General features: G+C 49.1%; 1 protein-coding gene across 1 annotated transcript; it reads right to left on the reverse strand.

Moving 5' to 3' along the window:
- Nucleotides 1-5,657: 5,657 nt before the first annotated feature.
- Nucleotides 5,658-7,034, reverse strand: INSM1 (INSM transcriptional repressor 1). Its single transcript, XM_058178338.1, has one exon. The coding sequence runs from the start codon at nt 7,032-7,034 to the stop codon at nt 5,658-5,660; it is 1,377 nt and encodes a 458-aa protein (XP_058034321.1).
- Between the last annotated feature and the right edge of the window lie 2,509 nt (nt 7,035-9,543).

The following is a 9,543-nucleotide window of genomic DNA, read 5'->3' on the forward strand; positions in this document are numbered from 1 at the left end:
CAGTAATGCACCATGTATCGTTGTCTGTGCATGCCTCTCGCGCATCGTGGATTGGGTTGGGTTGGGTGCCGGCTACCAGCTCTGCTTGTCTGTTACAGCTAGGTGGTGTGGGGGGAGACGCGCGAGCTATTCTGGGACGAGACTCTTTTGTTTGCGGTCGCACTATAGCACCATTTAGTTTCATTAACGTAACATGAACTAAACTTATGCACGGGCGATACAAATGGCATATTTTCAGAAATTTAAATTGCCATGGGGAATTTTATGAAACCTAATAAAAATGTTTTTAAATAATGCTATGAAAATTTTTTAAGAAGTCAATTAAATAAAAAAAAAAGGAAAGTGCTTCAGTATCGGACAAGACCCCTACCGCCCACCATGAAAGCTGGAACGCCCACTAGTGGATGGTAAGGACCAGGTTGACTACCACTGGTATAGTCAAACTTCAGGAGGTGACCACAGGAAATGTTTTATGGCATTTTGTATGAAATAATAAAATGCTTTCCAATAATTTTTATGTCATATTTTATAGAATTTGCCAAATTTCAATTCCACAGGAATCATAGGTCCCAGATTTTGGTTGCATTCTGTAATACCCCATTTGAAATACCTTGGTTGAAAATATTTTGCTTTTGTTGTTGCTGTTAGTCATGAAGTTGTGTTCGACCCATCGTGACCCCGTGGACAAGGTTCCTCCAGACCTTCCTGTCCTCTACCATCCCCTGGAGTCCATTTAAGCTTACACCGACTGCTTCAGTGACTCCATCCAGCCACCTCATTCTCTGTTGTTCCCTTCTTCTTTTGCCTTCAATCTTTTCCAGCATTAGGCACTTCTCTAGTGAGTCCTTCCTTCTCATTAGGTGGCCAAAGTATTCAAATTTCATCTTCAGGATCTGGCCTTCTAAAGAGCAGTCAGGATTGATCTCCTCTAGGACTGACTGGTTTGATCGCCTTGCGGTCCAAGGGACTCGCAGGAGTCTTCTCCAGCACCATAGTTCCTCAATTCTTTGGTGCTCAGCCTTCCTTATGGTCTACCTTTCACAGTCATACATTGCAACTGGGAAAACCTTGACTATACATACTTTTGTTGGCAGGTTGATGTCTCTGCTTTTTTTTCTGTTTTGCCTTATGATGCCCCATTTCATCCAGTTAAAGGTTACGTTACCAACACAAGAGTTTTGGTAGTATGTGAATAGATAGATAAAATATTGGAAGAAGGAGGGGGGTTTCCATCTTTTGAGAGAAAGTGATAAATTACTGCATTAAAAGGAAAGGAATGTAAAACTGACTTTTTGGGTTAAGGTTAAAATATATAGGTTATTATATCTAGTAACTCTTAATGGACTTTTATTGATCAGATTGAATGATGAGGCTTTAAAGATTAAAGAAGGTCTTTTCTGTTGAAATATCAGAGAAGGTAAGTTACTGAATTTTATATTTGCTTTGGTGGAGGAAGAAGTAATTTCTTTATCTTTTTTCTTCATAATTTTCTTTTTCTGCACTTTATTTTTACTTTTTATATTCTTCTTAGTTTGTATTAGTTTTTATCTTTATATTTGTACATTTTAATGAGCATTATTGTAAATGTGGGTAGGCCCAAATTAATATCACGTGACTATAGGTTCGCTGCTATGGCCTGAATTTTGAGTATCAAGTCTTTCCATTTTTGTAACTTTTCAGAAAATGGAACATAGTTCTAGGGGGGAAAGGGATTTAAAAAAAAAAAAATCCAACTTTTTTGCCATTTGCGGGTTGGTTTGTTTCCTCTTTCTGAATGAAGACAAAATCCTGCATATCCATTATTGACCTCAAAGAAGCCAACCTTGAGAAAAATAATTATAGGACCGGTGTCACTACAAAAGAGATATTGGAAGATTTAACACTTCTCTTGGTTCTTCTTTTTTACATTTAACCAGCTCATTAATGCAAGGATTTCTGCCCAACACAAGAATCAACAATGCAAGAACATTCCTTTTCTCATCCCCAAGTTGATGTAAACTGTATATATAACATATAATTCATTCTCTGGATGACATACACCTGCTTAAAATGGATCCATGGTTACTTAAGCAACATTAAATAGGTTTGTCTTAAAGGTGTCACAGCAGAAGTCATTCTTTTATTATAATTTTGAGTGCAAGTAATATGTTTGAAATAGCCTCATCATTCAATCTGATCAATAAAAGTCCATTACTAGATATAATAACCTATATATTTTAACCTTAACCCAAAAAGTCAGTTTTACATTCCTTTCCTTTTAATGCAGTAATTTATCACTTTCTCTCAAACTATTCCAATACCCTAATGAAAGTTTTCATTCTAATTATAAGTCTTTTGGAGTCATCCAAGTCAGTGGCATAGAAATAATTATCAAAAATTATAAATTGTGAAAAGGGGTGAGGCTTCAGTTGTGTAGCAGTGGCCACCCATTTGACTTTTCAGACACCTTCCCCACCCACCCCCGCCCTTGTGGGTGCAAGGTGAGAAAAGCACACCTGCTGGCATTCTAGCAGCCATCTGGAGCAGAATTTCTAAACTCTCTGCCCAGGAGAGAAATGTCTGGAGATGACATAGAAATTACTCAGTGCCCGCTGAAAAAACTAAAATCCTCTCGGACAAGGCATAGTATTGGTAAAATACAAAATAGTTCCAAGAGAAAACTGTTGTAGACCTCTCTGTTTTTTTCTCCGAAATTTAACGTCAAGCAAGGAAAGCAGCCCTAGGCCAGAGACAGCGTCGGATGACGAAACAATCCTCACCTTTCACGTCAGAACGCCCGGGAAAGATTTTACAGCCAGGCAGCCCGCGCTGAGCTCGAGAGCGCCTCAGGATGGGACTCCTAGAATTGCTGCCCTGGAGACCGGCCTCGCCTTCAGGGAAGCGGAAGGGCTCCTGAAGGCCGCAGACAAAGCGGGGAGGTCGGGCAGGAGCGTTGGGGAGTGGGGGGGGGGAAGTATTTCTTAGAACAAGCCAAGCCCTGCCGTTTTGCTGTTGCGCCTCCAGCATCCCCTGCCTCTGAAATATCTGGGAGGAATTACTAAGAGTCCCCGCCCTTCGCGCGTGGCCTTCCTTCTGAGGCGCGCCTTCCACGACGCGCCTCCCTGCTGTGGAGCTGCAGCTGCCTGTAGCGAAGGGGGCGGTGGCCAGGCCGGAAATGGTTGACGCTGTATGAAAACCCAGAGCGTGGTCCTCGGGGTCACCTGGCCTGGCACAACCTGCGCGGGTCCCCTTCCGCGCAGTTCCCGCCTCGCTCTTTGGAGGGCAGCCTTAACTCCCTGGTCAATGCCTGTACAGGCAAGGCTTCCTTGGGCGCCGGCTCTGGCCACTACAGTCCCTTGCTTTGGAAGGGGCACCAGCTAAGAGAAGGCGGCTTTCTGCAGGCTTCCATGGAAGGGAGGCTCGTCTGCAAGGAGGGGGGTATTTTTGGGGGAATGAATGAAGGTTCAAGCCAAAAGGAGTTTTCCCCTTGCTTTGTTTGCTCTGACGCTCACATCCAGCCAGGAAACTCCATCAAAACGAATGAGACTCACCTGGAACCAACTGGGCAAAGGACTGGGCTGTAGTTCAGTACTCACCATTGAATTCTATGGAGCCTGGTCGGGTTTTCTTTCCCTGGAACTGGTGGACTCCCGCTAGAGTGTTGTGCCCAACAAATTGTTCTGGAAGACATTTCCTCTCCCTCCATGCTCCACAGCATCCAGAAGAAAACCCCTAGTTTTCCAACAAAGAACTTCCAAACCATTTGGAAAACCTGCCGAAAATAAGTTTTTCTGCAGTAAAATATACTAATAAATTCAGGGCTTTGGAGTGGTTTCTTGCATCCAGTACAATAAAGCGATAAGAGGAAAATGAAATCTAGGTGCCGGTGGAAAAGGTCTCTGAATGGTGAGCTGAAGCAGGAGAGAGAGCTTGAAGGCTCTAGAGGGCTTTTCTAAAAAGCACCCTGTTAATTGTTTTTAGTGTCTTTCGGGAGAAGGGCGGTATAAAAATTTATTATTATTATTATTATTATTATTATTATTATTATTATTATTATTATTATTATTATTATTATTATTATTATTATTATTATTATTATTATTATTATTATTATTATTACAGAAATGCTTCCTTAGTCTCTAACTCAAAGGGTGGCCACCAGGGTAGTGCTGTCATTAAGGTCACACTGCATTTATTTCGAGAGTATTTTTTTACCTCCTCTTTCTGCTTCTGGGACTGAGCTCAGACACTGAAATAAGAAATCGGGAATGAACATGATGAGCTCTTATATTTATTAGGCATTTGCCCTTAGGTCGAAGAAATAGATGCTCCCCTCAAATTGCAGATAATTCATGATTGCCAACTCAGATTTATTTAACTGCTAAAAAGCACAAAACTTTTCTTTTTCAATTGCAGCCTCAGCAATCCCAATGGAGTAAACTTGGCCAACCAGAATGGTTAATGGCCATTCTGTAGGAATGGATAAAGCACAGAAAAATGAAAAAACAAAAACAATGTACATCTGAATTTGAAAATATTTTATTTGAATAATAAATAATTATACAGTTAAAACAGTTCTATTGAAGCATTCTATAAATAGCTAACAGTTAAGAAAATAATGTGTGTAGAAAAGAGATTGCATCTAAAAGTAAGCTGAGCTGTTTGAGAGCTCTCCAAGCAAGAATAAGAGTTGCAGTTGTATGTTTATTCTAGATATAAAAGTTAAATCCCTTTCAGCAGATTTTTTTTTAAAAAAAGAAGGTAATCGTGCAACCCCATGTATATTTACCTAGAAATGAGCCCCACAGATTTCAGAAGGACTTATGTCCAGGGAAGTGAGTTTGGGACTGCAGCACTTAAGAGCACAGTGAAATGGTAAGAGAAAGGCAAAGCACATCAAAAATGATATAAACACCATAATTAATAAATAACCAATAAATAACCATTGCGCATAAATCAACATATACACAGAGTGTCAACAAATATCTCTAGTTCAAAAAAGAAAGAAACCGGAACGGTTGGCATTTTATAATATTAAGGCAGCGTCTACAACATTTTTCAACAACAATAAAGTCAAGGCAATTGTGGCTATACTAACCAAAGTTATATCTTTAAGCGGTTTCATTTTGTTCACATACAAAATAAAATTTAAGGAAACGAACCAACCAACAACAACGAAAAGATAAAGCCAGATCCCAGCAGTTCACAAGCCATAATAAAGCTAATCAAGTAGGTAAAATGTTCAGTTCACAGCCTGTGAAATGTAAAGGCATCCATCATCATTCCTTAAGATTCACTTGGGGCAGCGGGAGAGAGAACGGGGATTTTTTTCCCCATTAAAATAGCTCGGACCTTGGAGCAGCTCCCGGGTGCAGGGAAAAGAGGGAAGGGGCTGCTCCAGAGCGCGCCCTCTGAGCGGCATAGAAAGACGCTTTAAACCCCAGCATCACACAGATGCTCAGTGGCTGGCAGGGGTCGGGTGGGGGGGAAAGCCCTACGAAACAGCAGCAGCAGCTGAAGAAGGATCGTCGCTGGTTGGCAAACTGACCCGGCCAGATTCCCGCAGGAAGGGCCAGCCAAGTCTAACAGTCCTTGCCGTTGCGCAGGTCGGGCTAGCGAGCTGGGGGGGAGAGGGGGGGCGGTGTTGGTGCTGGAGGCAAGGCACTGCGGGACTCCCTCTAGCAGGCTGGGCGCACGGGGACCTGGAGCAAGATGACCTGTCGATTCTCCGAGGGATGGCATTTGTTGATGTGTCGGGTGAGGCCTGGCGAGCTGTAAAACGTCGCTGGGCAGTATTTGCAGGGGAAAGCCTGGGCAGCATGGAGCACGCGGAGGTGACGTTCCTGACCGCTCTTACTGGGAAAGGTCTCCCCGCACACTGGGCAGAGGTGGCATTCCCCGGACAAACTCAGAGGGCTGTGGCTGGCCGCCGCCTCTTCCAGACAGGCCTCGGGAGGAGGCCGAGCCTGGGACAAGCCGTCAAGGGGCTCGTGGTGGAGCGGCAGGTGCTTACGGAGGGCACTCTGGCGTCGGAAGCGCTTGGCGCAACGCGGGCAGGCGAATTCCTCGGCTCCGCCGGCCTCCGGTTCTCCGCTGCTGCCGCCCCCACCGCTCCCGGGACTCGGCGTATCCCGCTCGCTGCTGCTACTACTGTTGCCGCCGCCGCCGCCCCCTCCCTTGGCAGACTCTTCCGGAACAGGCTTGGCCTTGGTCGGCGGGCCGTTGACTGGCCGCGGTTTGTGCCATCGGCGATGCGAGGCCAGGTTGGCCGGACAGCTGAAGAGCTTGTCGCACTCGGGACAGCGGTACTCGACGCGCACGATACGCGAGCACTTGTGCTGAGCCAGAGCCAGCGGGTCCGGGTAGCGTTCCTTGCACAGCTGGCAGATGAATTCGCCCAGAGGCTGCGCGCTCCCCGCTCTCAGCCCTGCGGCCGAGCCGGTTGGCGGCTGCTGCTGCTGCAGTTGCTGCGTCGCTAGAGCAGGCTCCGGCGGCCCTTCTTTGATCCGCAGCCCCAGCACCGGCGACGTGGTCACCTCGTCCTCGAAGTGCAACTTGCGGGCCGCCTTGGCCTTTCTGCCCTGAGACCGCTTCGACACTCCTGGGCTCGGCCCATGGCTGCGCTGAGGGGCAGGCTGCGGGCCAGAAGCGAGGGCGGCGGCGGCGGCGGCCGCGACTGCCCAAAGCTTGAGCTCTCCTCCAGGGCCCAAGAGTAACGGTTCCGGCGCCGGAAAAGACTCGGCTGAGACGGGCGAGGCCAGGTGGAGGCTACGCTCCTCGCTCACCGCTCGCGCTGGACTGTGCAGCGGCGCCGGCGAAGAGGGGCCCTCCGGCGTCCCAAACTGCGGCACCGCGGGCTCAGGCAGAAGCGCCGCTTCTACGGATTCCGAGGCAGAAGCCGCGCTGGGGAACTGAGGGGCGGGAAAAGGTGGAGGAACCAAGAGCTGCACCGGATCGCCTCCTTCCAGCCCAGCGGCCGGGTAGCAGGAGCAACGCGTCCGGTAAGAGATGGGCGTAGGTCTGCGACTCCTCTTCACCAAAAAGCCCCGGGGCATCCTCGGGCAGCTCCGGAAGGCGTCTGCGGCTGGTGATGCTACTGCCTCAGTCTCTGAGCGGCAAGCGCGGTGCTAGCATCCAGCTGGGTCCTTCTTCGACCAGCCCGCCTTCCCTTCGTCAGCCGAGTCAAACCGGAGAAAGAGAGAGAGAGAAACAGAGGAGGAGGAGGAGGAGGAGGCTTCGCTTCGCCTCCTCACTTCGCACGCTCGCAGTCTGTACTGCGGCGGACTCCCCGGGCGTCCCCGCCAGAGTGCCTCGGCCGCCGAGTCTCGGTGATGTTGCCCCCCCAGTCGCCCAGCCTCACCGCCCGCTTTTTAAGGGGGGAGGATAGCATTGTTCTGGCCTCCTGCTCCTCCCCGGAGCCAATCAGCGCTTCCCGCGGCTGCTCCATTGGCTTTGAGGCAGAAAGGGGGCAGGCGCCCGCCGAGCGAGTGGCTGAGCTAGGTAGAGCGCAGCAGATGTACCTGAGGGGTTCGGCGCTTCTCTTTTCTTTTTCCTCCCCCTCCTTTTCTTTTCTTAGGCCTCGCTTCCCCCTCCCCTCCTCGTCCCCCAAAAGGCACACGCCCAGCTCCGCCTCCTTTCACGGTCTGCTGCTTTTCTATGGGAAGGCGCACGTGCCTCCCTTTTGTGTCTTTTCTCCAGGCGGGGCACAAGAGCTGCCAAATCGAAATATCCATCAGCATGACAATAACGGATGGGGAGGACGAGTGTGTTGGCAGTTGGGGGGGGGAGAGAGAGAGCTGCCCACACCTCCGCGAGCAAAATAGCAACAAAAGAGAAGAATGAGTCGAAATATGTCGAGGAGGGCAAAATGCAGGCGGGAGAAAAGGAGGGAGCCGCGAACGGTGCGGAGCAAGAGAAGGACGGCAATTGTTTAAAAGCCCTCCGGGGCCAGGAAAATCCTAAGGAAAGGGACGGCTATAGAAATCGTGGGGCGCGCGAGCTTCTAGTGGCGGAACAGAAGCAGTCCAGCGCCACACATGGGGGGCGGCGGGGGTTGGGAGGGAGGTGGGGAGGGGAGAGGAGAGGAGGGGAGGAAAGAAGGACAAGGCGACGCGCGGTAGCCCGGCCTCGCCTCCAGCCGCTTGTTGTCTTTGCCAAGGCAAAGGCTCGCGGCGAAGAGCTTTGTCCGCAGAAAGCACTGCGGCTGCGCTGGAGCTTTTGAGGAAAAAAATCCCCCTCCTCTCGCAACTCTCTTCCCTGCTGTCCAGCTTAATCCTGTGCAAACCTATTCAACAGTAAACCATAAAGTTCAGTGCGGTATTGCCATGTTTAATTTATCAGGCCAACCGGGATGGTGTTGGTGTTGGTGGTGAGGAAACGAAATCCCAGGCGCTCACAGGCGATTTCTTTTCCAGTTCTAACCCGGGCGAAGAACCGCAAGCAGAGGATTGCAGCACTTGCCGGACAGCCGGGGAGACCTGTGGCTGTTTCAGACAGCTAAGATGTGCGCTGTAGCTCAGGAAGGAACCGCCGCTGCCTTGAGGGGTGCGCATGTCCTGTCACTGCTGCTTCAACTGTTTACCACGTTCAAGCATTAATGCATTTATTTATAAACGTGTAAAGGCCATATCGAGCAGAGTGGAATGAGCTTTTGTGCCTTGACTCGGTGACATTTTGATATAGAATTGTGCTGTAAATACAGGTAACACCTTGGGCCTAAGAGTATCCTGAGCAATGAAGTTTTACTTGCTTTTCTAAGACCATCGGGGTGGGGGTGGGAGGAGGGCTCCGTCTCTTCCAGCCATCTTTGGACCCTAGTTAGGGACAGGATCTGACTACAAGTCTTTGCAACAAGTCCGACTCAAAACCTAGGGGCTTTCTGGAACAACAGCGACTGTGCAGCTCCGCGGCTTAAATTCCCCTCCTGGCCAGCTTTCCACCAGGCTAGAGAAGCAGCGACACCATTTTCCCTACTCTTGCAATCAGAGGCTCTCGGGGGCCCCCAAGCAACACCCGAGGACCTCTCCCATCTGCCGCGTCTGGACTCTTCTGCCTTCTGCCTGCCAGGTTCGAAATTCTATTTTCTAACCGCTTTGCCCTCCTGTAACGTGTAATTACAGTGAGCCGAATTCTTTGGAAACCGTGCCCGTTTATTTCGGCTTCCTGTCGGTAGATAGGATTGTCTCTTTCCACCTTCTGGCCTTGATCCGATATTCTCCTGAGCAATCTTCGAGGAGGAGCTGAGCTGCATTTCAAAAGGGGCAGAGAATCGCCCCCTCCTCCTCAAAGCACCAGATGGTTCAAAACCGAATTCATTCGGTTTAAGTGGGCTGATGGTGGGTCGCCATTCTGATACAGACTCTTTAAAGTTGATGAAGGCGCCCTTGGCGGCTCAGGGAGGGAGCGAGAGAAAGGACGGAGCCGGAGGGGGCTCATGCATTTTAATCCAGTGAGGGCATTTTGCTGTTTGACATCTGATGCTAAATCAAGGGGTCTAATCAAGTAGCCAAAGCGGGAGAGAGAGAAAGGGTCTGTCTGCCCAAGGAGGTCTTCCTCTGTCTGCCC

The sequence above is a fragment of the Ahaetulla prasina genome, chromosome 3 (assembly GCF_028640845.1).
Source record: "Ahaetulla prasina isolate Xishuangbanna chromosome 3, ASM2864084v1, whole genome shotgun sequence".
NCBI classification, from domain to species: domain Eukaryota; kingdom Metazoa; phylum Chordata; class Lepidosauria; order Squamata; family Colubridae; genus Ahaetulla; species Ahaetulla prasina.